The sequence below is a fragment of the Haemaphysalis longicornis genome, unplaced genomic scaffold (genome assembly GCF_048455015.1).
Source record: "Haemaphysalis longicornis isolate Haplotype H1 unplaced genomic scaffold, Haemaphysalis longicornis Haplotype H1 scaffold_3, whole genome shotgun sequence".
In the NCBI taxonomy this organism is placed as follows: domain Eukaryota; kingdom Metazoa; phylum Arthropoda; class Arachnida; order Ixodida; family Ixodidae; genus Haemaphysalis; species Haemaphysalis longicornis.
Genome location: NW_027526335.1, coordinates 101,958,744 through 101,985,946, shown reverse-complemented (window position 1 = coordinate 101,985,946; position 27,203 = coordinate 101,958,744). Strand labels below are relative to the sequence as shown.

The window sequence follows — 27,203 nt, the reverse complement described above, 5'->3', positions numbered from 1 at the left end:
TCTTGCGCCTTTAAACCCTGTGATCTTGATAACTACTTTTTATCTTCTTTATTTATTTATTTATTTATTTATTTATTTACTTACGCTTGTATTTACTCTTTTGTATTTTGTATTTATATAATAATATATTTTATATTTTTTGCCAACATTTTAAACCTGCGCCTCCACCCTCCCCCCCCCCCCACCCCCCACCCCCCACCCCTACCCCCGTGAAAAATGCGGGGTGCGCTAATGTTCGCGCTCACGGGGTAACCCCGCAAACACGTTTTAGAGTTGGCGAAAGCACTCTAGAGATAATGAAGAATAAACCGTACAGGCGGAAGCCTCAACGCACTCTCAGGGGTCATTTGTGTATCGTGCAGTGGCTGAACAGGCAACCCTGGATTGAGCAGTGAGGTTTGCGGTATGTCTGGAAAAGAGGCGGTGAGGCAGGTCTCGCGAATAAAGCACACGCCGTTGCGGTTCCTTGAGTCCTCGTATGAGTATAAATTTCTTTTCACCCCGTTGGAGCTGATTCGTTTGGGAGAGGTAAAAAAAATGACAATCATGTGCCACACCACTTAAGGAGACCATATTTACGACCGACGTTTCTGATCTTGTTGCTGAGACTAGTAAAACTATATATAATGGCGTTTATTTTCGTAACTTAGGTTACGCGATAACTAACGTTGTAGTTTGGGATAGTTGGTTAATCATAAACCAGTGAAAACAGTGCTCAAACGGCGACAGTAAAAGACAGCAGCGCTTGCGTATGTGTACTTCTTTTGCTGTATTCATTCAAGCGCTGTTTTCACCGCTTTACGCGATGACTTCGTGGGAACACCGACCCCACTCCTTTAACTGGTTTTGATCAGTCGTGCGTGGTGCTTGCTGCGGTGTGATTCCGGATTTGGTGTGCACATGACCGGCAGCTGGCTGTCGGTGTGTCCACGTCATGTCCTTCAACCTGAGGTATCCAGTGTTGCACGTAGGCTTCTCTTTGGAAGCCAGAACACAGGAGCGTTTTATGCTTTTCTCTGCGCTTTATTACGGGGCTCGCATTCTTCGATATTGCGCGGCGCGTGCAGCTCATTTCCTTCCACCACCCGTCCTGCTCCTTCTCATCTCCAGGAGCCCCCTTCCTCGCGCTTGCTTCTCTCTCTCTCGGCTCTGCGGTCTCCGACATAATCTCGGCTATTTTACAGACGTGTCACATCCGCCTGAAGCAAAAGAGGGAAGGCGGACCAGTCGGGGCTACACAGTACTAAGACTACCAGAGAGCTAGGTCAGCAAACGTTTAATTAATTCTCGTGAGGACCTTGTTCTTTCAGTTTGTAGGTTCAAGGACTAGAGTAAACTCCTTCACGTAAACGTTAAATATGTCTGCTATCTTTTGTAGTTCCTTAAAGAACATTTTTACAATTCCAACAGTGCTAGCTACAACATTACTTGCACAGACGAGGGGGGAATACGAAAACTAGACATAACTAGTGCTGACGTGACGTACGGGTACCCGCCGTTAATTAAACCATCACCCAACGCCGGCATACCACTTTTTATAGCTAGCGGAAAGTGTTTTAACAGTGGGGTTGTTTATGCTCTTGGTTGCGCAGTCCATACCCAGAATAAATACCGAGAAAATGACCATCGCACGTTCCCACGGGGGGGATTGGCCAGGAATTTAATGCGCCGGCGACACAAAACTAATTTAGAAACTTAAGAATTTGAACGATGGAAGAGCTTATAATCACAAGCTAGAATTGGTAACAAAATTCGGAAGTAGAGGTTGGTACAAAAGAATGAGGTTTTTGAACAGGAAAAGAACAAAAGCTAACAGGGAAGCGCCTAGTCTCAGATACGTATACAGGCTTGCGGAAGGGCTTGCGCCACGTGAGGGGCTCGCAAAAAGAAAGGCAGTGTCTAGAGTGCCGTCCGACGGTATTATAAGCACTCCAATATATCGACGTCCACCGGCGTTTTGCAACAAAATTGCCGCGTCTGGCACTACATCGCTCTAGATAACGTAAAGCTAGGCGACCTAACCTAAACATAACTTAACTTGACCTAACGCACACAAAGAAATCACTTAAAACATCAAAAATAACCGAAGCCATAAAAATTAGAGTTCAATTTAAAGATGAAAAAAAAATAACCGAGGCAAAATTGCAGGTGTCGAACCACCGTCCTTGGGGATCAAGAAGCTAAGACGTATCCTCTACACTACAACGACACACTCTTCGGCCTGCGATAGCGTAGTCTTAAGTATTCGAACGTCGTCAGACGGCTCTCTAGACACTGCGAAAAAGGCCAGAATACCACATGGGGGATTGGTCAGGAAATGGCTGTCGTCTGCTCCTGACTTCCATCGCTCGGCGTTGCTAGGGGCAACAACCTGCGCTCATAAAACGCGGATCCACCACGGAAGCGGCGGTAGAAATCTCTCTGACTCTTTGCCGCGCATTTGAGGAATGCAGCAACCGAAGAAGATCTGGACGTCCGAAGAAGAGGCGTCTTATTCGGAAGCGGGCCGCGCTGCCAGACGACAATGCGATTGCCCAGAAGGAGACAAAGAACAAGCGCAGGTCTTCAAAGGCGAGAAAGCGCTCGACAAAGACTTGGCGGCGGTGGACGATTGAGTATACGAAGACTGAAGTGGGCACTGTACAAATAAAGCACTTGCATACTTCACTTTGCGTTTAATTTGGTCTTCTGCTGACGAACGCCATATATGTACACAGGGCAAATGGTTCTCAGTCACTTATATCATGTGGCGCTCGAGAAGTTTAGCTTAGTGAGACGAACATAGCTCTGCTGGGACATCAGGCTTTCACCGTTGTGGAAGCGGTGTTTGATTTATTTATTTTTTTTTTGGGGGGGGGATCAAACATGTACCATTGTATTAATTTCACAGAGCTACGGTCATCGAACAATTTAATTTCCTAACTAAGTGCAAGCGTACGCCGGTAAAAAAAGAGTAATTAATTGCGTCGCCGGTACTCTCCAGCTGTGTACTCATTTCTACTGCATGGACGCGCTTACCTAGCAGCGTACATGAAGACCTAGATATGGATGTAATATTTACGAATGGTGTAGTTCACTTTGATCCTAGCTACAATCACAACTTCCCCATCACGATATCATTGGCCAGACGTCATGATCCCAAAAACCGTAAGTTCGGTGCTTCAGTTGCATATTTACGTCATCGGATACGCCAAGCTAATATGGCGACTATACGCAGCGTCTGCCCGGTATTCTCCTTGGTGGATATTATTTTCAAATTTTTAATAAAAGATTGACCAGTCAGAGAGAGAGAAAGAAGGAAAAATGTTTCAAAGCACTCATATATTTTTTACAGAGGCGGACTTCAGTTTTTAATAACAATTAATACTTCCCATTCTTTAACTACAAGCTTGGTTAAGCAGGCAGATGCTGATTGTATAATTTAACTTTATCGTCTCGTCATTCTTCAAAGCAGCTAGAAGTGCATCCCGCTTTTATTAGCCGGCGCTGTCGAGAAATGGCCGCCCGACGTCTTGATTGATATCTAACAGACATGCAGAGAACCATTTACGCCAAAATAACCTGCCAACTTAACCATTACCATTGCTGCCCCTAACGAGCAGCCTTTTTGTTTACAGACGTTGGAAGGACTAAGCGAGAGGCATCGATCTTGTGTATTGAACGGAATACATGCCCGAGTTCATAACCATCATAAACACTGCTACGTTTGAACTCACGAACCTCGGGTGATTTTTTTTACTACGCCAGAATACACCATGAATACACGGGAACGGCACGCCTTACGAACAGCTGGGAAAGCACGTTACCTCAACGATGACTAGCTCCCCCTAACGGTCGCGAGGCACGAAAGCGGGCGCACGAAGCCCAGTGAAGGATGTTCTTTGTAAGTGTTTCGTGAAAAAAGGGAGCCCTGAAAACAAAAGGTTACTTAAAATTGAAAGAACTGCTTTTTGTAGCTCCCTGCGGTGAATTATAGCCGCCGAAGACTTTTTTCTTTCTCTTTACAAAAAAAGAGTAAGAAATCTTGAAAAATATTTAAATTTTCCGCTGCAAAACATCAGCAGTAACATAACAGTGGCATTATTAAAAAACAAGGTGTCTGGTCGTAACTCTATGCTACCTTTAAGGCTGTGCGATCGTCGGGGCTTACTCCGTTACTTTTATTCTATTACTCGATATCAAGTAGTACAAAGTTTTAGCGAGGAATTCAGGCTGACGACCCTATCACTACGTTGAGTTTTATTTAGTTTGCGTACTCAGTGAGTCCAATGTGGGGTTGTAAACGATTAGAAATTCCTGCCTGCTGTCACATAATGGGGTTCTTCGAACCTGCATCAAGTTTCGTCCGGTACGCATCCAGAGCCATCTACTCTTCACTTGGAACACTCCTATGTCCTTTGGCAGCTGCTGAGAGAACTTCGCTGTTAGGCCTGAGTACCTAAAGGTGTATTATCGGGTTTTGACGCGAACGGCATGGATTCGATACCCAGCGATGCTAAATTTTCTTCCAGAAAGCCGCATTTTCTCACAGTAAAATGTCCTCGTTGATCAATTCTGCGCGTTCTTCTCGTAAATAAGGGTTGGTTTAGGGGTGGGGCGCGACATGTCAACACGTTGAAGCTAACTTTCGGCAGCGCACCTAAGTTTCCGGGCATGTACGTATCCCAGAACGGAAAACCGCTTCTGCGGGAGCAATATAATTACGGAAGACGGCTCTACCGTGTGTTTTATCAGAATAATCTTGAAAGAAATTATGTGACTCTGGGCTGCTCAAACGGCCGCCTGAGCGCGGGGAGTTTTATCGCTCGCAGGTGTCATGCATAACGATCAGTCGCAGTTTAATACAAATTAAAGAAGCCGCTCGTAAGGCTTTCCAGTAGCGCCACAAAGTTACTGTGGAACCAGCAGCCGCATGTTTGTCTGCTAAATTGAAACTCCAGTGATTTAGAGTTTCATTCAGGCAATAAACTTAGACGTCCGCTAAACTACACACAATCGTGTTTGGTGTAGCACACTCGTCTGGCTTCGCTGCCCAAATTTACGTTCATTCTTTGTTAGCTATGTAGCAGTAGAAGCATCGTTTCGAAAAACACCGGTGTCGGAGCTGTCAAAGAGAAACCCCGGCTAAAGTAGACGAGTGAAAAGATTGACGAGGAGAGCTTGGGGGAGGGGGGGGGGAGTATGTGAGAGGTGGGAGGGAGTGAAAGGAGAGGAGGCAGAAGGCGGAGGCTGGGTGAAGGGTCTTCATCATTATCATCAGGAGCAGCAGCAGCAGCAGCCTGTCTACGCCCACTGCAGGGCAAAGGCCTCTCCAATATATCTCCAATTATGCCGGTCCTGCGCTAACTGCGACCAATTTATCCCCGCAAACTTCTTGATCTCATCTGCCCACCTAACTTTCTCCCACCCCCTGACACGCTTGCCTCCTCAAGGGATCCGCTCTGTTACCCTTACTGACTAACGGTTATCTTGCCTTCGCCTTACATGCCCTGCCCACACCCATTTCGTCTTCTTAATTTCTACTAATAAGTCCTTAACACGCGTTTGTTCTTTCACCCACTCTGCCCTCTTTTTGTGAAGGGGACGTTAACCAAATAACTAACACACGGAGTCGCCCTGCAATCCCAGACATACTCCCTTCGCACGTCAAGCCGAATGATCGGTATAATTTTTTGCGCACAATCCGGGTAAGACACCGTTGCAATGCCATCGTAAAGAAGCATCTTCCTTTTCAACAGGTAATGCGCGTGTCACCGTGAGGCAATTCCTCTTTGCGACATCAACGCTTATGTGTAGATCTTCATGCAACCAAAAAAGACATCATATTTCGTTAGCTGTGCTTCACCACTCACCAGGTTCTCCTCCCTGGCATATTCTACATGACTCGACAAACGTGGCTTGCTTGCGCAAACAACATTAGAATGATGGCTACAAATACCAGCAGGGACAATTTAGGTTAAGCTTAGGGATCCTTCTGATGCCCCTTCCTTCACTTTTCCCGCACTTTACTCCCTTTCCTGCGATACTTTACCCCCCCCCCCCCCCCCTTTCAAAACAGCAACACTGCACACTGTTTTTAAGCTTCAAATTGTAAAGCTGGCTTCTGATAGCGCACAGCTCCAGCAAATCATCCCTTTAGCCGAACGTTAACTGAGGAATACAATTTCCTACGGGTCTTTGTTAAAATTATTATGACGACAACGACGACGAGGAGGATGATGATGGGGGGGGGGGGGGGGGGGTAAAGAGAATTTATTATAACCTACATGTCAAGGCGCAGCGACTAGTGATAACAGCGCTTCCCTAAGTACAGAAAATTATCCAGTCAGTTTTCATGTAACGTGGTCATTCTACACATTGCGCAAAAATGTTTGGCGTGGGCAACAAGCTACTGCAAATGAAGTCACATAAAGTCCACCAGAGTTCAAAGAAAGAGTTCATAAACTATACTGAACTCAGTACGGCACTAGGGAAACACTCAGGATGTTGCTCCTGACCACTATAAAGCGCGTAGACCAACGCAAAAGGAAGGCTTCTTCCCCTAGAGCTGCCAACTCATGCTCCAAATGACTCATGAGAATCGACCGGACACGCCACAGCAGAGGGTACATTGCCCGTTGCGGCCGGGCTCGAAGACATGCAGCACCACGATTTCTCCGCAAAACGAAAGCACCAGCGCACATCAGAAAATTCACCAACACATCATTTGAACGAGTGTTCATTCGAAGTGTGAGTCCGAACATCCGGCTTAATACAGTCCAAAACGTTGCCGCTACACGACAGTGAAACAAGGCATGTTCTAACGTTTCAGTGTGGCCGCAGTGTGGACACCATGCGGAACGCACAACGCCGAATCTCGCCAGACGGTCACATGTCGGGAGAACTTCCCAGCCACGTAGCCATCCAAAATCCCGAATATCAGTCGGAAGTGCCGCCGAAGTCAGCTGATGCCACCGGACACCGCGTGACCTTCCTATCTGTTGGTTGGCTAATTGGGTTATTGCCAATTTTTCGCACACTTCACTTGCCGTACTTTCCCTAAAACTTAGGCTTGTCAAGGAAGACTGGAGATTTCGCAATGTTTTTATAACGTACGCGTAAAATGGCGGCGGATGCTCAGCTGAAGGACCGGCGATGTGCGCGTCATAAAATAATGACCGGGAAGTTCCCAGAAAGTACTGGAGCAGCGCCTTTCCTGGGTACTCGTCTGAGTCCACAAGGTCGATCACCGCCCGTACCGCCAGCGCGCTGCTCATAGTTTGCAAACAAGGCAGACTAAAACCACCCATTGACTTGGGCAGCCTCAGCAGCGCTCGTGACACTGTTTCCGTCTTGCCCGCCCAGAAGAACGATCCAAACTTCGTTGCGAACTGTCGGGTGAAATGGCGCGGTGGTTTTGCTACGCGTGCTACATAAAAAAGCGCTGCCGAGACGGACGACTTAATTATGTAGCATCGCTCTGCAAGGGAAAGCTTGAACTTTCCTGCAACTGCAAGACGTTGCTCCGCAGTCTCAAGGAGGCGCTTCCACGTACTACGCACCACTTAACCCGAGGCATGAAAAACCACACCTAGTACTCGAACACCCGTCACCCATTCTACGTCGCCCGCCAAGCCAGACGCAAATGTGCCGAAGCGCACCGCCATACTTTTTCCCCTGTTCAGTCGAGCTCCAGACAGCTCACCGTACTCCTGAAATAGCCGCATAAACGCTCGGTAGCTGTCCTTGTCCCGAATGAACAGGGACACGTCGTCCGCATACGCGGACACTTTAACTTGGCCTATGCCTGGCAACGGAAAGCCGCGGATGGCAGTGCTTGCATCAACACGGCGCAGCAGTGGGTCGAGACAAATGACAAAAAGCAAAGGTGACAAAGGGCAGCCCTGCCTTATCCCACGGGTGACAGAGAACGGACTACTTAAAAGCCCGTTGACAAGGATTCGGACGCTGACGTCCGAGTACAACAGCTCCAGCATAGCGACAAAGTCTGGCGGAAAGCCGTATTGGCGCAAAACTCCCAGCAAGTATCGGTGCTCCACTCTGTCAAAAGCTTTCGCTTGATCGAGAGAGATGAAGCACCCAGAAGCGCTAATCTTTGTCGCGTAACAGAACAAATCGCGCGTCAATGCCAGGGACGAGAAAATTGTGCGACCTGGTACGCTGCACGTTTGCGCTTGGTTTATGATATCGGGCAAAACGGTACTGGTGCGTCTGGCCAAAATGGATGCTACAATCTTGTAGTCAGTGTTCAGTAGTGTAATTGGTCGATACGCCTGGGGCTGCGTAGGATCCCCGCCTGGTTTTGCGATCAAGATGACACGGCCTTCACGGAAGGAGTCAGGTCGCACTCCGCGCTGAAGAAAGCCGTTCACCATGTCGAGTAGTGCACCCCGAATTACCGGAAAAAACTTCTTGTAAAATCCAGCAGGGATACCGTCAGGCCCAGGCGCCGACGCACCGTTCAATCTTTTAACACACTGACTCAACTCGTCGGCATCCACAGGAGCACACAGCAACTCAACCAGGTGATCTGGCACGCATGGCAGCACCCCACAAAATGCGCTAAGCTTGTCCTCGAATTCCTCTGCATCCCAAGACACGCTCTCGGACGAAAAAAGGGTGGCAAAATGTCCCACGAATACCTCGGCTATGTCTTCAACCCTCGTGCTAACCGAACCATCGGCGAGTGTAACTTGTGGAACAGCGGGCAACCCAACCTCGTCAAGCGAGCCAGCTCGAATATGCCGGAGTACGGAGGGGTCCGATACAGGCCTGCCCAAGGTCTGCGCACGGCTCGCCGCTTGTGATGACTGCCGTAAGAGGGACTCGTAGCGTATTTTCAGCAGGTTGACATAGTCCCGCATCGCGAAGGTTAACGTGCCCCCTCTCTGTACGATGCGAAGTCTCCTCAACGTGTCGTTAAGCGCAGCCGTGATACGCACCTTACGCGCACGACCCTCCTTAACTAAAAGCACGCGCCAGTGGTCCTTTAACTCATCCCAAGGGAGAGAACTGTACTCGCACAGAGCAGTCAACGAAGCCGTTAGCGCTGCAGAACTGTCCATGTCGGTTAGCAGACGCTCGTCCATCCGCCACATCTGGTGGCAGGGCGTGCAGTTGCCAAGGTTAAGCGTTGCTAACACAGGCCGGTGATCGGAAACGCGACGAACTCCAGCCGGGAAGGAGAGGACGTCACAGCATTCCACGTAGCAGCTCAGCTCGGGCGGAAAATCGAACTTATCTAGCCGACTACCAGATTGTCCTCTTTCCCAAGTAGCGATAAACCTGTCGCCGTGAAGCTGCACCCACGCGTCGGAAAGATGGAATTGACCGATCAGGTCCTTCAACACCCGGGCACCACTATAAGGCCGACCTTGCCCACGTCCCCGCACATCACGCCGAGGGTCGGTCACACAATTGAAATCGCCCACCAAGAATGTTGGGTAAGGTTCGAGCATGAACGCGTCCAGGGATGCAAAAAAAGAGGACGAGTCAGAGTGCTGCGCAGGTGCATACACTACAACAGCTCGCACGCGACGTGCGAGCAAGAAAAAATCAACGGCAAGAACGCGCCCTCCTATCCCGAAGGTACAATGAGCCTTGCGGCGCAGCTCTCGCGCAGAAAGACGACGCCTACGCCCGAAGACATCCTGTCTGACAGGGTGAAAAAGGCTTGCACGCAAAAGCGCTCGCGAAACAAAAGAACGTCACGTGGAGTACGAAAGTTGCACTCCTGCAAAAAGAGAAGGTCAACGTGTTGCGCCCGAGCATTGTGCATCACCTCCCTCTGTTTGTCCAAGTCCCGAAAGCCCTGAACATTCAAAGTAAGAAAACGCACCAGCATAAAGGTGATAAGGGCACAACCTACATTAACCTTCCCATCTTCAAAACTCACTGTCGTCGGAAGGCACGTCGACTTCGACGCACAGTTTCTTGTTATCGTCGGCATCATCGGTGTCCACTGAGGACGACGGCAACGTCCGCTTGGACGCATCTAGCCGGTCCGGTGGAGAGGGTCGGGGAGGAAGCGAGTCGTGCACCTGGTTGATCGGGTTGACGAGGCGAGGGTCGGTCACAACGAGAGATGGGCCAGCAGTATGAGGCTCCTCAGTGCCGCCCGCATCACCTGTGGCCGTCGAGGAAGACAGACTTTGCTTGGTGGACGCTGCGAGCCGCTCCAGGAGAGATGGGGAACCTTGCAGATCAGCGACCTGGCTGACAGGGTTGACCAGATGAGGGTCCGTGACCTTCGGTGTAGGCGCGCCACTGGAAGTGGACGTACTGTTGCCAGCTACAGGCGATTTAGAGGCGTGGTTAGAACGGCTCACCGCTGCTTTGCCGCTCGTGCCGGGCTTGCTGCGTTCCTTCCGGCGGCTGCGCGAGCCGCTCGAGGAACCAGGGAGAGCGATGTTGTTTTCCTTTGCACGCCCTGGCTCGCGCTGAGGCTGCTCCGCGAGGTCACTGCACTCGGCAGAGCTGGAGCTCGTGAAGTGGGAGGCATCGTTCGAAGACGATGAAGTGTCTTCTTCCGCAGGTGGAATCTCGTCCTCCGAAGGCGACAGGCAGCTCTCGTGTTCCATTTCTTGGCTGTCGCTTGTCGATTCACCAATCGTCGAGTTGACGCCCAGAGCAGTACCTTCGCTTGAAGCCTCGGCAGGCTGGCTCAAGGAGGCCCGGGGTAGCTCGGGAAAGTCACTCGTGCTCTCGAGAGCCTGCTGACTGGAAGGTGCGGGAGGCATCTCAGCGAAATTGCTCGCAGCGTCCGCATAGGAGCGGGGCCGCAGGCAGTCGGCGATGGCATGGTTGCCCTTGCAGCGGCGACACTGCGCATTGCAGTGGACGTCATCGTGGCCGTACTCCGAGCAGCGGCCGCACCAGGGGGTCTTGCAGGCGCTAACTTGGTGGTCGGTCTGGCCGCAGCGGGCACATACCCTCCGCACACCTTTGTACTCAAACTGGGCCTTGAACCCTCGAATCTTCATGAAGTTAGGGAATGCCTTGGCCATCTCCATCTTCACGAGTCGCATGCCGGTCTTGATATGCTGAAGGCTCCTCCACGCCGGCTGGCTGACGTTAAGGACCTTCCCATACGGTCTCAGAGCTGCCGCAAGCTCCACGTTACTCACAACGGGATTCAGGCGGTACACTGTCATGTAGACGACCTGCGGGCCCATGCAGGCCACAGGAGACGAAACGCCGTTCACAACTACGGCTCCTTTCTCGGTGAGCTTGCGAGCAGCAGCAGCCGTAGCCGCCACCGCGCAGAACTTGAACCCACCCTGGTGCATCAGGGTGTCCAGGCCATAACGACCTACGATTTCCTCGAGGGCATTCACCAGGTCATCCACGGTGACGTCCTTCGGGGCCGTAAAGTAGAAAACATGTGCCTTGGGTGGTGGCTGAACAACCTCCCAAGAAGCCATGATGACGGGTCCTTGTTGTCCAATATGGTGGTCCAGCGGTCAGTAGGGAGACGGCGTCCAGGAGGAAGGGGCTACCCCAACGTAAAACGTAGGGCCGCCCCGCTGCAGTCACGTAGAAACCAAGAGAACCTTCACTTATGACGTGTCCTTACGGAGCACAGAGCCCCATGGCGGTCTTAAAGTGATGCCGATGCGCGAATGCACTAGGAGAGCGAGTATAACTTAGTCACCTTAGAAATACTTTGCCCCTATCATTATCATTCCCTTCGAGTTGATCAGGGTAACCCCGGCACCAGGCATCCACGTACACAGTTAACAGGTCCAAAATGTTTGGCATTTCAACGGTGATTAGGCTGCCGAGACTTGCGTACGGGAAACGCTTTGCTGTTGGCCGAGCAGGAATGGCAGTGACGAGTAGGATGCGCTGGTTTGAAAACGCGGAAATCCAGAAAAAACTCGCATCATAATTACTGAAGCTGCAGCAAGCATGATTATATGTGTTTATCAACCTTGCATAGTTATAGATATACATAAAACTTCAGGAAAAGATTTTCCCTAGTCTCCCTGCGTTCTTTTTTTTTGTCGCTCACAACGCGCCATTCCCTTGTAACATGCCACGCCCGCAAAAAGTGGCGGTACAAACGCGCAGCACTTCAACTAGCGAAATTTCGCGCATCCTTCAACTCACTACTCCTACATGTTCCTCGCCTCAGGAGAGAAACAAGACAAAAAAGACGGAAATTTAAGGCAAGCGGACAAAGTGTCCTGCGCCGCGTGTGCGTGTGGCGTGCGAGTGACGAGGTCGCTGCGTCTGCGAATAAAGGAAGCACACCGAACGTAGCCGACTGGAAGCAATCTTTTTTTGTCAAGCTCCATTCAAAGCTTGAAAGACCGCGGCGCATGCATGAAGGCCTTCTTCGTGCCTCACGTCCGACGCAGGCGACTACGCCATTCTGCGACTGCACACGAAGACCGTGCCCCGAACTCCCAGCCAATCCAAGCCCATCTAAGCCGAAACTGACTTCAGCGCTGCAAGCGCTTCTCCTAACGGGAGCTTGACTTTCCCGAAGTGTATCTGTCCTTGAAGACGCTATAAATCGCGGAGGACATTTTTTGAAAGACACGACTTTAGTTGCCTTTGTTGCATTTGCGGAGAATTTAAGCTAAATATGGAAGATTGAGGAGACAACTTGCCGAGGCGAAATATTTCGAAATGCATGCGATCTAGAGGATTGAGACAGAAAAGGGAACCAAAATTTTTATTGGTGCCTAGTCACTCAGAGTTTTCTTTTTGTTTTTGAAGAAATACGTTGCGTTGTAAAAAACAGGCTTTCATGGGAAAAAGCACATTAAAAAATTTTCGCGCACAGTCACACAGCTAACGACTACAAACAACATTTTCATCGTCATTACAATACGCAGGCAAATACGGTATATGCTCCAAAAGATAAATTGAACTGACAGTTCACCTCTTCACCCTGAACGCTCTGGAGTGTATGAAAAACGAAAATGATCCCTTACAGTGGGGCAAAGTGCGGCCCGACCAAGCAAGCAACCAAGCAATTCAGCGCTTGGAGCACGTGGAACGCCGATATCATACTTGGATATGAACCGAACAAGACTTTCTAGAGGAACTGAAGCAGTTGATCCTTCGGGAGTATCTAGCGGAGTAATGCCGTTGCTATTCCAAGCAATGGACCCCAAATGGCTTTTGTCAAGTAGGAGTGGTTTGCGAGGCAGGAACAAACGGTTCCTCTTTTGTTTTGTTTTTTGTTTTATTTTTTCAACGCAGCTGTTATAGGTAACCCCCGTTTTTTGTATGCGTAGATCGAAAAAAGCCGCTCCTCTCCTCCACACTTAGGCCAACCCTCTCCCTTCAGACATCTATTCGCCTCCGGCGCCTCAGGTTTTGATATGAAATTCCGTATATTGCCCCTGATAAGTTGTCTTTTTAGCAATACAGTTGTGTTCAGAAATGAAGCCGAGTTCAGAGATCGGTGTGGGCTTGGTTTTTGAAGCTGGCTTTCCCAGATTATGTGTTGCACAGTGAAGCCTAGTCATAAACCAATAACGGGCGGCAAAGGGCGAACACTCGGCGGTAGGAGGCTACCGACGACGACCTGGCCGCGGCAGCCCGCTCTGTTGCCGTTTGCTTTTGCTGTTTCCTGTCTGCTGTTGCATTTCACGTAACACTGATTTTTTTTCCACCGCATCATTCACTCTTCGTATCGCTTGTCATCTGCCGACGGTGTAACACTAGCTAAGCCGTCAACAACAGGAAGCAATCATCACTTGAACGTTTCCCCTTACCACCCACGCACTGACACATTTAAATTTAGTTTTATGCATGCCTAAATTTAAATTGAGGCATGTGTTATAAGAACGTGCTTTGCTGACCTCAGAGAGAGCTGCAACAGTCATCCTTACTCGGCGCGCGATGCTCGAAGCAGTTAGCGGCGTTCAATTGGACAATGCTGTTTTCGCATCCAGAAATCATTACATGTCATTAGGATTACTCGATTTTTTTTCCCGAAAGGCCATGAATCAAGATTTCTGAAATAAATCCCGGTAGAATTGATGCATTTACGGCATTAGCATTTCCAAATTAGTTGTAAAAGATGCGATGACTACATTCAGCAAGTGCAGCAGGGAACGTTATCATATCTTACCAGGAAAAGTTGACACCCTCCGTGCATCCAAAACAATTACACCAATATATCTTAATCCAACCAATGCTTCCAAAGAACGAATGGAAGTTGAATCCTCCGCACCAACATCTACCTAAAGAAATGACCAGCTTGACAGTTTCTATGAGTGCGCCAAATCAGCGATAAATAAAGTAAAACCTCAGTGCATTAGTGTGACCGGAGATTTTAACGCAGAACTAAGAGAGAAGCAAGTATGCGCTAAATGATAGTCACCAACATAACTGTCAGAAATGCCAGACAAAGCAACAGCTCCATATGCACTGTTTCTAGGCATTCGTCAGGATAGAGAGGAACGCGTAATCGAATTCACACACAAAAATCCTTCATAACGCGTTTAAAGCGCCACCTGGCAGCTACAGCCAGTGCTTTCTACCTAAACGCGTCGTTCCTACTGTGCTTCACGCTTCCCCTTAACGCATGTCCAACGATCACTTCCTTGCCCGAGGACCTAAACAGAAGAATAAATTCTCAGCTCGCCAGACTTTTCGTTACTTTTTAATAATATTCCTGGTATCCTTGTCATGTTTGAATGGCGACGTCCCTTGTTTTTGTAGCTAGTGCTTTTGAGGGTGTTGACAATTCCAAATTGTTTTAGTGAAACCGTGGCAACGGGGCACAGTAGCCGGACAAACCAAGCTCTTGTGCGCCTTTGCTTCTTTGGAGTATTAGCGCTCTGTCGCTCTTGTTCTCGGTGGTACAATGTTATATGAAGTGTTGTGACTGACTTCCTGTTCAGAGAAATATTGACAGCAAGAGTGTTTTAATACCGCCACGCGCGCGCGGAAACGATGCGCTTGTGCCGACGTTATGAATCAGCGACTGCGCCTTGTTTTTAAAAGCTGACATTAGGATCAACATTGTAGTGTCACTTCTTTTTGTTTATTTTTGTACGTGTTTAAGGACGTATCCCTGCACCCTCCCCCCCCCCCCCCCCCCTCGCTTATTCGTTTTCCTTGCTGTCCTCAGGTGATGTTGATGGCGATCTTATGACGACTTTCGCCGAAGCAATCGGGATGGATAAACAAAACAAGGCGGCGAGCTGCGACGCGCCTTCCAGAAGCAAAACACTCTTCACGATGTCGCCTCGACTGGGCTGGGCTAGGTCCGCCCGGGCGACCAGCAGACTGTATATCTCTAGTGATGTAATCCGATTGGCGCTTCTGGAGTTGACAGCGCCGTGGTCACACGTCAAGACAAGGCATCGATGGAACAGCTTTTATTTGGTGTTTTCTCTTGTTCTAGCCTATTGTCGCTTCTACGTAGTGACGCACAAGAAACTGAACGATTGTCGCCTACATTTTGTCCATTCGTCCAATAGGGGATAAGGGCGAGCTGTCACGGGTAGTTTGGTTCTTTCGTTGTCATTATTTTTATGTTACCAACTTTGCGCTGTGCCGTTATGTTTTTTTCTTTTTTCATCTTCTAAGAGCATGCTTTATCTTCAACGTCTGCTTTTTAAGCCGGGCTCTTAAAGCCGTGCTTTTTAAGCCTGCGGTTTTCTTTTTGTAAGCGCGTCTTTTGTTCCAACTTGTCTTGACCAGTATAGGTGCTTATATGGTAGACCTACGGCAAATTGCTAAATATAAGTGGGTATTTTGTAAACTGATCTAAGAGAAACACACAAACGAATCATAATTATGAGTTCAGCGAGAAGAAAATAAGGTAATAGAACACAGCAGAAGCACCCCGTGGGGGGTGCTAGGACATTCTAGGTGTTTGTCGTTTAAGAAAAAATTTAACATTTAGGGAAAAAAAAACATTTAAGGGAAAATTGGACAACACAAACGTTCAGTGGTGGCCAATGAAAGTGTGCAGTTCTTTTTATCACTTTTTTGTGCGCGAGATCTCAGAAAGTTTGTAATCTTCTCTAAAACTTCCCGGCCAATGTTACGAATTCCCGTGAGTGATATGTCGGATGGTCATGTCTGATTGTAATGTTTAGGAGGCTGTGGCGTTTTGTTGAATGTACATATTATGCCACTTCCACACGCCATCGTCACATGTACTTGACATTAATGGTATAAACAACTCACCAGTTCGTAAGAGTTAGAATTACATCAGTTCAAATATACCTTTTGCCGACGAATGTAAAAACAAAATTAAAACAGTTTGTTTCAGGATAGAGCTAAAGGCCAATTCGCCGGGCAATAAGCATATACAATCCCGACGAGGAAACTCGTCTACGTTCCTAATAGCACGCATCCAGCATGCGTGTCACCCAAAAATCAGGAATACAGACATTTGCATTACGTTAGTCTGAGATGGTTAACAAGGCACACTAGGAACAAATACGCACACGTAACGTGACTTCTGATATGAAGCGGTCTGAGTTCAGCGTTTTTCAGCCCAATAATATATACATTTGTGAAGTTGAGGTCCTAAAGCATTGGCATTGTAGATGTCCCTGCAAACAAATGCAAAAAATATGTGTGTGTCTTTTTAGTAGATTTTGTGCGTTACCCCCAGCCCTTAGCAAGTGATTCCTTGTGGTATTTTAAGGGGGAATTACCTGATCAGATTCCTATAAGACTTAGTAATTCATGACCCAAGGACTTAAAAAGCATTGTGTACAAATACGAACGGTTTCACAAATTCGTAGAAAAGTTCCTAACGGCCTAGATTGCTTCGTTTAGAAATATACCACTTCTTTACTGGGATAAAAAAAAAGAAGAAACGCATTTTGGTTTACTCCCTTTTTGCTTGATGTTGCTAGCTGTCTAGCAAGCGAGAGGGGTATTTTTTTATCAGTACAGAAGTGACATATCTCTAGAATAAGCAAACCAGGTTGTTGTGAGCATTGATACGTATTTGTAAATCTGTTCGTATTAGTGCGCGATGGTTCTTAAGTCCGTCAAACACGAAGTTGTAAGACCCACAGAAATGTTAGCAGGTGAGTCCCCTAAAGGCCTCTGCACCAACATGTCCCGGTGTGTTGGTCACTCGTACTGCGAAGGTTTGCCAATTAGCTTAAGGTCGTGGTCTCGCAACTAACTAATTTGTCTGTTAATTTTCCTGTTACTGTTTCTGGTATTGACAGTAGTGCCGTGCACAATAAATCAGAGCAAATTCATGGAGCCCTAGTCGGCGTAATGGCGACGGATACATTTTTTTTTCGTAGCGTCGTATCCCTCGAAGTTGTTTCTAAATAGACCTCTCTTGTTCAAGTAATTTAGGTTGGCTTTACTCCTCGCTGGCGGTAATAGTTCTGTTTTGAAGAGAGTGGGCCGCTGGCGGAAGCAAAGTCGGTTCAGGCTGTAAGCCTCTTACTGCCCGCAAGGAGCTCCCCAGCCACTGTGGGAAATTAATGGGGCTGACCACCGGAAATGCCGAGTCGGTTGGGCAACTTCGCAGTTTTCTTGCTGGGTCAGCATGCCATGCTCATTACCTCCCAAGTCTTTCTTTTTCTTCCTTCTTGAGTGCGAGTAACAGTGCTTCATTATTCCGGAAACAGTAAAGGGGCCTTCTGTGGAAGTCGGTTGTGGGAAGACGCATAAAATAATTATGTCACTTCGGTTATATACAGGTGGCGTATTGTAATTTTATGCGTTAGGCGCCGAATATCCTGCTGACTGAGCTTGCTATTCTCTTCCCACTGCTGCTACTGAACTGGGTTAGAAAATGATTGATGCGCGAATAAAAACCTTTAACTCTACCTATACTTTTGGAAAAACGCAATCATGGCTTTAATCGATCTAACGCAAACTTGTGGAAGACGTGTATTGTGAAAGAACAGGCTAGAGACGTCTTTTCCCTGAAACACCACCCAACGATTAAATGTTTTTTTTTTTCGGCACAGCATCAAATGTACACTACAACCAATTATGTTCTAAGTGCCGATCACACAGAAACACGAAAAATGTACATACGATTACGGTACTCCCTAATAAAAAACTTGAAGACAGCAGTTTTGTTGTGCGGTTTGCCATACACTGAGGCAAATAATGTGAGACCTGCATGCATGTGTAGTGGCCGATTGCGTTGTGCAATGCACGAAAATGTTTAAGGTAATTCCGCCCTGCGAATGTGGATGACCAGCGTATCTGCAAAGTTATTGCCGCTTAGTGACGCCGCTAACAACGGTAACAATGGCGTTGTTGTCACTATGATATACCCTGATCGCCATTCCAGCCACTGCAGAAACATTCTTTAATAATGTGTGTGTTATTCTAGCTCAATGGAACCAGCATGACAAACTCTCGATACAGCAGTAAAATGCATTTGGTATGCATTATCGGGGAAGCCATAACGATCTTGCATTCTAAGCACGTAAGCACACTTAGGTACCTCGACTAATTCGTCGTGTGTCCAATATAGCAAGCTAACCAAAAATAACATTTCGAATCCCAGAATTGCTATTTCTCGGTGTGTCGCTCTCGCTATTTTCGGTGCTAATGTTCGTTTTCTCCGTACCTCACATTCTTTATGCACGGGCTACCCTTCACTACGCGAGTTGGGATATGGTCACCCGTCGCCAACCGAAGTTCTAACCATGGTAATGGTCCGCAACCACAACGGCCAGTAATTATTACGGCTTGTCGCCGTTACGCGGAGTTGGGTCGGATTTGTGGTGTTCTTATGTGAGCCATCGGAGAGAGATAATAGCAGAGGGGACTCAAAGTAACTTTTTTCTTTTGGTTTTCATAGACCCGTACCCTTTGCCCTATCTTAACGCTCATCGGCTACATTTTCTGCAAGAGCTGCTTCGCTTGATGACGGGATCAAGAGCTGCTGTCTCTCTCAATCTCACCCACTGCCTCCAACCAAGGGTCCATAAAAGCCGGTTACAATAACTTGGAAGCCACGAAACTGTGGCGTCCTCGAAGTTAGTATGCACGTCATTTTCGTGAGAGCCATTATAGTAAGCCCACGTGATAGTAAGCCCTCCTGTTTCTGCTGTCGCTGAGGCCACACCAGCGTTTGGGTACGTTCTTTCACCGTTTTTCTGCAGACGTTTTGCAGTGTTTTAAAGCCACCTAACCTTCAGCGGAAAAACACACCATAGTGACATACCGATGGAGTGTATCCTCAAACGAAAGTACATTTCGGGCGAAAAACAGTAGTTGAAAAGCGTGCAGCTACAGTGTTTTTTGGAATAATTTGATCCATGGTGTAGAGGTATAAAATTATACGCTCTGGAAAGTCATAATTTCCAGTCGGATTGCTGGATCAGAACCTACAATAATTAGCACACAGAGGATGGCAACTTGCCTTTCATCTATCCGTAAAACACAATGAAAGTAAGGACGCAAAGAAACAATGAATTTTTCGTGTGTAGGCCTAGTCCGCTGTTTGTCCGCGCACTGTTCTTTTTTTTTTTTAATGGTCACTTGCAGGCCGAATGATTTGTGACTTCACGGACCTTTCACGGACCACATGACCTCGAACTGTGATATCTCCTTCATCATTGCCTCCGTCCATGTTTATCTCCTTCCCAACCGGGGCAGTCATAGGCCCTCACACTACAAAGCACTTCTCTCTCCCCCCAAAATGAAGCTTGAAAACTTTAGAGCTGTTGTTCCCCGCGCGGCCGCCCTTGTTTTCAACACTAGTCTCGCGCAAATCCCCCGGGGAAAGCAAAGGGCGCACTCACCTGCCCTGACCTTGACGTCACGGCTGGCGACGGAGCCGACGCTGTTCGTGGCCACGCATCGGTACTGCGTAGCGTGCACGTCCTGGCGAAAGTCCTTGGGCGCAAATTTGGGGAAGACGAGTGAACCGTCGGGGCGCACGTAACGTAGCCCGGGCACCTCTGCGGCTACGACGCCGTCGGGCAGCTTGATCCAACGCACTGCCGGCGGCGGCCTCCCGACGGCCTGGCATGGCACGGACGCCTCCTTGGCGTTGGTGAACTCGACAAGACCCGGCGGCTCCTCCTGGAAGCGGGGTCCTTCCTGTTCCGATGATCGGACTGGGTTCCCACCAACTGCAAAAACAGAAATGTGCGGAGACTGCTGTAGTGCTTGCGAGTGAATCACGTGCTGCAGCTATTGCTCGAATTTCTTGTACTATACAGTAGCAATAACCATGGCTCCTTAAGGTATCCAACGAATCTAGATCGTGACGAAATTTGTGCTTTTCATTCCGCAATCTTTTCCCAGTTCTAGCTTGTTGATCGTTGTACGGCCTACCTAGTTTGTCCGACGGCCCCATTTGCTCGGTGAATGTGACTGAAACGAACTGTGCAACAGGAGTAACAGATGACATGAAAAGCACGTAGGCCGATTACCGTTGGCCTTTCTTGAATGCAATTTTCGTTTAAAGAAAATGGTCCTTCACATTTGCGACATCACTTGCAGTTAATTACTGGTTTACGGGATTAACAACTTTTGAAAGGCTTGCGCTCGATACTGTTCACAAAAACGGACACAAAAACCGAACACTTTGTCTGAACACGCCGCACAAGCTTTTTATTCGTTCAAGAGCCATGTCTTCTTCATGCCAACAAACTCAGTGAAAGTCAATAGAGATCTGTTTAAAATCCACAGAAACTTAGTATTGCAGCTGTGTGGAATATTTACAACTTATGGACAACTCAGTCTGTTGTTTATGCTGCAATAACCGTGCAAGCTTTCCAATCACATTGCAAAACCCTTCTTATTCTCTAATATGTTTTGATTTATCAGAGTGTCCCGTTCTAGAGTATCGGTAAATTACTGAGCCGTAATATTTTTACAACAGGACTTTCGATTTGTATACAATTACTACACAAGTACCGCCATTGTGAAGTTGGCTTTGTCTCACTATGAGTGTACTTGCAGGGAAACATTGTTTACAAAAATAGGTTGAAGGACATGGCGAAACTGTAGTGCCCCTTTCACGGATTTCTATCGCAGTAAATAGTTGAACCACTTAAGAGGAATCCAAGGAAGATCAAGAAAGGAAAGAAGGTTATGTTATCGTTGCATGCAACAATGTCTCTCACGATACAGGGTGTTTCAGAAGCCGTAACTGCAAGAATTCAAGTTTTTCGCTTGTAAGTGGACGGATGACGCCTTGCAGCACAACCTGCGAATTCGCGGATATCGTTGCACGTCGCGGCGAATGCACATATACCGTGAGCGAAGTAGGTTGCGTGACTGCATACGAGGCTTTAGGGACAAAAAAAAAAATGGTCGCGTATCTGCTCCTTTGATGGGAAATGTCGACGAAAGACGATAGTCGACTGGCACCCGTGCCAAGTAAATGCCTCCCTTCTCTTTCCCGCTCGCCTTTCATGCTGTTACTTCCCCGCCTCTTTCCTACTAACATAACACCAAGGAGGTTTCCTCAAGTCAATTTAAATTTACCGCGTTTCACTGTTTCAAGTCGAGTGCCTCGATGCCAGCGCTGCCGTACAGAGGAGACGTACGTGAAATGAGCCACCCTACTACCACGTAGCCCCACTCCACGAGCGTTCCAAGCCGAGAGTGGAACCTATCTAGTGGAACCTTTCGTTGCCGTTGCCGTATGATTTTTTTAATGCCGCCAGGTAGCGCGAGTAACCGCAGGCGGAGTTTTCTGGTTTTCTCCCGTTGATGCAGTATTTCATTTGCTGTCGAAAAACCAAGAATCAATGTTTTTTTTAAACAACGAAACACTGCGAATATCACTGATGTCTTTATTTGCTGCCTTATATTTGCGTAATGTCTTGTTCTTGTTCAACAATGTTGACAAGTAAGGACATTGACATCTGGCTTAGACGTTGAGATTTTGCTTTGGGTATATAAGGCTATTGGGCAGCTTTTGTTTCACTTTGGCCGGGTGGATGAATCCAGTCACAGACAGACAGACAGACTGTTTAACATTTCTGCGTTTAAGTAGCCCAATAAATACCATTGTCTTTAAAACGCGCAATGATATGAACCTGGCAGAAGCGGTCGCAGCTGAAAGACCGCCGTACTGAGGCACACTGCTTATTCTTTCAGGTTAGTGCCGTATCCATTGCTTTCTTCAGATAGCGTTCCGCTGTGGCCGCTGCTGCCCTTGAGTGCTAGAGCTAGCATTGTTTAACCATGCGCTCCAAAATAGTATTGTCAGTGGCTAGACGAGCTTGAGGCTCTGTCCGAAAGCAAAGCGAGTTGGATTGGCTGAGCGAATCAAACGGCTTGAAGGATCGTCTTAAGGCTGGCTGAATGACATGGCTGATAAGCTTGTCGAAAAATTCAAGTTCAAATTGTTTCAGTCGGATCCATACCTTGCGGCCATGAGCGTGAGCTGGCGCACTTTGCCTCTAGCTTGTCAATGATGGAGACCCTTGTCGAAGAAGTTTAAACTGAAAATTCCAGCTTGGTTATTCTAAAAAAAAACACTCAAGACCAAAAATGAAACGTTGGCGAAAAAACTGAGGGAGGTCGAACAGTGTTCGCGTGATAACATCGAACTCAAAGGCATCCCTTGCACGCAAGGCGAAAACTGCGCTGATATAGTTAAGGCTATCGGATCCAAGATCAGCTACCCAACCGTTGACACTTACCGAGACTGACACTTACCGATCATTCCCCGAGTACCAGTCCGAACGGTGGGAAAGACACCTAACTTAATGACTCGCTTCTGTTCTCTTTCGAAAAAGCAAAAATTTCTTAGTAAAGCGCGCAAAGCACGGCTTAAATCACAATTTCTCTGGAACCCAAAGCTACCCTGTCTACACCAATGACCATTTGACGCCAGATAACAAGCCGCTGTTTGCCAGAGCCCTTGCACTCAAAAAAGAAGCGGAGTGGAAATTTCTCCAAACGAACAACGGTCGCATCAAGGCCAGGCAGTGTGAAGATAGTCGTGTCTTTCGCGCCGAGACCAAAGCAGACCTTTCGATGTTCCATTAAATCTGCACAGATTTATCAGAGCCCGTCTTTAGTATGGCATCGTAGGTTTCCACCCTTGAAGCTCAAAAGTTCCTCGAAAATAGTCGTTTACCAGCCAGATACTTTAACGCACGTATCCTCAAAAACGTTATGACGATATACTTGCCCAGTTATCGTTTTTGAATCAGTATTTTCGTTTATCTGCCTATCAGAGACCTGGCTATCAATCGATGATGGCAGTATTTTCTTCTTTCCTAATTACACACCAAAATAAAACAATCACACAACCAGTCACCACGGTGGCGCCGCAATCTTTGCTCCATCTAACAATAACTATAAACGCAGAAATGATCTTGATTCGCATTTTTTCGTTGAAAAATGTGAATCAGTTTGGGTAGAACTAGATTAACCGTCATTACCTGCTGAGTTTGTAAAACTGTTATCGGCTCCATATACCATTCACCCTCGCCATCAGTGTCAATATTTTGTACAGAATTAACCAAACTCCTCCGTTCGCTAGACGGCGAAAAGAAAAGTGTAATGGTTTTAGGCGATATGAATATTAATCTGCCAGATGCGTGCAACCCTTCGCGTGTCGATTACACTATCTGCTTCCTTGGCTTCGAATATGCGTCACTGGTTAGCATGCCAACTAGATGCGTCCTCAGGACAAATGGTACGATTATTGACCACATTTTATCAAATTTCCTACCTCAAGAATATTGTGGCATTCTTGAATTTAGGCCGACGGACCACTATCCCACATTTTTCTCCTCGATTGCGACATGAAAAAACCGAATAGAACATTTTATCAGATCAGATTTTATCAAACCGCACTTAACGAGGAAGAGTTTACTAGTCACATACTTCAGGAGGATTGGTCAGACGTTTTTTCGTTAACAGAGGTTGAATCGGTCTATAGTAAGATGGGATACGTTGTTAAAGAGTGTTCGGATAAGGCTTCTGCGGTTGTTAAATGTAATGGAGATTTCCCAGATCATCACAGCCCTTGGCTAACTAATGGACTACTATGATTGGTAAAAAGAGAAAAATGTATACAAAAACAAAAACGAAACAGCCTTTTAACACTAAGTTAAAGAATCGGGAGTACTGCGATTCTCTTACTGCTGAGGACAGCCAAAAGAAGATTTTATGAAAATAAGACTGATCAGACAGGAAACAACGTAAAAAATAACTGGAAAATATATAACACTTTCCTCAACAATAACGCGAATCACTCTCACGTTACGAAATTAATATCCTCCAACCGCGCATGTAATGACCCATTCGACATTGCAAATATATTTAACGACCAATTCCGTGGCAGCCCGCTGCACACGCCACACACTGTAGGGCAACCATTACAACTACAACGACTTCCCCAGTCCTTTTTTTTCCCGACCACTCTTGATGAACTCTCTGCCATAATAAACGAGATAAAAATAACTAGCGCATGCCTTGACCATATTTATCCCAGTACCGTTAAATTAACCCCGGACGTCATAGTAAGCCCCTTTAGCCATGTAATCAACGTGATGTTTTCAATGGGATTATTTCCCCAACCGCTTAAAAAAAGGAAAAGTAATTCCGGCCTTTAAAAAAGGAAGCAGACAATGTGCTGCCTATCACCGTCCGATCTCCGTTTTGCCATTCTTCAGCAGGACTGTTGAACAGTGTTTTGTAAATGCCTTGACAAAATATTCGTCAAAATTGAACATTTTTTCTCCTCGTGAATATGGATTTCGGGCTGGTTTATCGACCGACTGCGCCGTGCTTTCTTTCACAGACAAAATTAAAATTGCAATGGACTCGGGATTCTATGCCGGCGCGTTCTTTGTAGACCTAAGCAAAGCCTTCGATTCCATTAACCACAGTATCTTGTTAGCTAAACTCAAAACTGTAGGTGTAGTTGGTCCGACTCTGACTTTTATTAGTAGTTATTTGTCAAATAGGAACCAGGCCGTCTTTATATCTAATGTAACATCAAGTTTCAAAACTTCTAATAAAGGAATCCCACAAGGATCAATACTCGGACAAACGTTATTTTTAATCTGCATCAATGATCTTCCCACCTGCCTGAGTAGCTGTGAATCTTTTCTTTACGCAGATGACACGGCCATATTCTCATCTAGTACATCAGTTGCTTCCATTACGTCTTGTCTCAGCAATCATTTTAAGAATATTTTGCTTTGGCGTCGCAAAAACTCTCTACTTCTTACTGCAACTAAGACAACTTTTATGTCTTTCTATTCCCATCAAAAGCCACTTACCTACAACCCAGTCATCTTGTAGAACAGTTATTCAATACTTATGCTTAATCAGTGTTCTTTTCTGGGAGTTATTCTCGATACTAATTTCAAGTGCAATGACCATATCGCCCGTGTGAAACGGAAAGCTGCCATCGGCATCCGCATCCTCTTAAAGGCGCCTCCATTCTTTAAAACGCTTACACTAATCTCACTTTATTTTGTTTTTGTTCACAATCATTTCACATACTGCGCCGCATCATGCGGCAATATATACACGACCTACTTAATTCCTTTACAAATCTGCAGAAGCAAACTATTCGTGCCGTCGCTTTCAGCCCATACCGGACTAAAGCTTCATTGTTACTTACAGAATATCGTAATCTCACGGTCGCAAATCTCGTGAAATTGAGCCTCTTTAATTACCTGTTCAAATCTATGAATAACCTGTGCTCATTTAGCACATTCAGCCGCGATTCACTCAAAAATTTGAATCCTACCAGGGTCGCTTCGGCTAGCAACTTACTTCTACCTTATAGTACTCACCAATTATGTCAAGCTGAATATACTTTCGTGGTTGTAAATAACTGGAATTCACTCCCGATGAAAACAAAACAATCGCCATGCTTACAAAGCTTCAAGAACGTGAATATTTACTGAGCCGAAAGCAATGGTTTGCTAAACTGGTTGAACCCCATGTTCTTATACTGTATTTCTCGTTGCCCCACTGACCTTTATTAGTTTTTGTAACATTGGCTTAAACGATCTTTGCTGAATTTTTCACGGTGTGCATGTAAAACCTCAACAGAAAAGCTCTTAAAGTTGTATTTCGCACTAACGTAGTATACCTTTTCACTACTGTTTTTGATGCTGCATTGAGCTTTTTTATGTTCTATCTGTATTGGGAGGTGCCCCTCCCGCCTCGTGCTCTGGGACGTCCTTTGCATACTTAGTTATGTAAATATGTTCTCAGCAAATAAACTTCTTCCAACTACTCTGGAGGTAAATGCCCTGATGCGTTTGGTCGTTTAAGTTTGAACTCAGTGCAGAAGATCCTTAAAAGCGACTTTTACCTGTAGACATTTGTGGCATTTATAAGCGTACCATTCATTGTAATATTGGTTTATCAGCAGGGAAGAGTCTGCCCTTGCACACAGAACGGACTGCAGCACAAGAACGAGGAAGAAGCTGCAGCGGGGTTTGTAGTTGGGTAAGGTGGTACATAACTTAACGAAACAGCGCGACACACGGGACAGAGGGAAGAAAAGACGACACAGGCGCTGACTAACAACCCTTTATTTGATTACAAAGAACGGAATCTATCGGCAAATATGTAAGCAAAACATTTCGCCTATATATTCCGTTCTTTGTAATCAAATAAACAGTTGTTAGTCAGCGCCTGTGTCGTCTTTTCTTCCCTTCGTCGCATGTATGCGACTGTTCCGTTAAATTAAACAAAACGAGGACTGCGGATTTACGCTCGGCACTTTGATAGGGCTGTTGTGGAGAATTTAAATGGTGCAGCCACTGATGATGTCCGACCGCGAGGCACCGGAGAAATTTTCGAAGTGACTGGGAACCTTAACGGGTGCTACGCCGAGCTCATTCTATTATCAAAAAAAAATTACTCCCACCTCCCCTCGCGGGAATCCCTGTGTAGATGCGACGCATAGGTGGTTCCGTGGCGCGGCTATGACGCAACACAATCCAACACAATCCATTTTAATCCAATCCAATCCAAATCCAATCCAATCCAATCCAAGCCAAGCCAAGCCAAGCCAAGCCAAGCCAATCCAATCGAATCCAATCCAGTGCCCCTCGCGAGAGAGTGTTTGCTATCGGAGAGGAGAGGGGGTGAGCGGCGGAGAGCGCAGCTCGCGCGGCGAGGAGAATGAGGGAGGGGTGTGGACGGACAACGACAACGCCGTATGGAGGGACAAGGCGACTGAATGAGATGCCGTCGCATCTAAAATCTATAACGGTGTTGTTGGCCGTCTACCCCGGATGATACCATAAAGCTTTGCAGAGCGCAGCCCGTGAGGAAAG

General features: G+C 47.0%; 1 protein-coding gene across 7 annotated transcripts in view; it reads right to left on the bottom strand.

Moving 5' to 3' along the window:
- Window positions 1–27,203, bottom strand: part of LOC144174969 (cell adhesion molecule Dscam1-like) — a 550,580-nt gene that overhangs the window by 350,029 nt on the left and 173,348 nt on the right. For all 7 annotated transcript variants that reach the window (XR_013323566.1, XM_077703961.1, XM_077703960.1 and 4 more), the window contains exon 2: window positions 19,722–20,054. Coding sequence is in view for 6 of the 7 variants with exons in the window: in XM_077703961.1 (XP_077560087.1) it covers window positions 19,722–20,054 (333 nt within the window). In the remaining variant the exon portion in view is untranslated. The remainder of the gene's footprint in view (window positions 1–19,721; window positions 20,055–27,203) is intronic.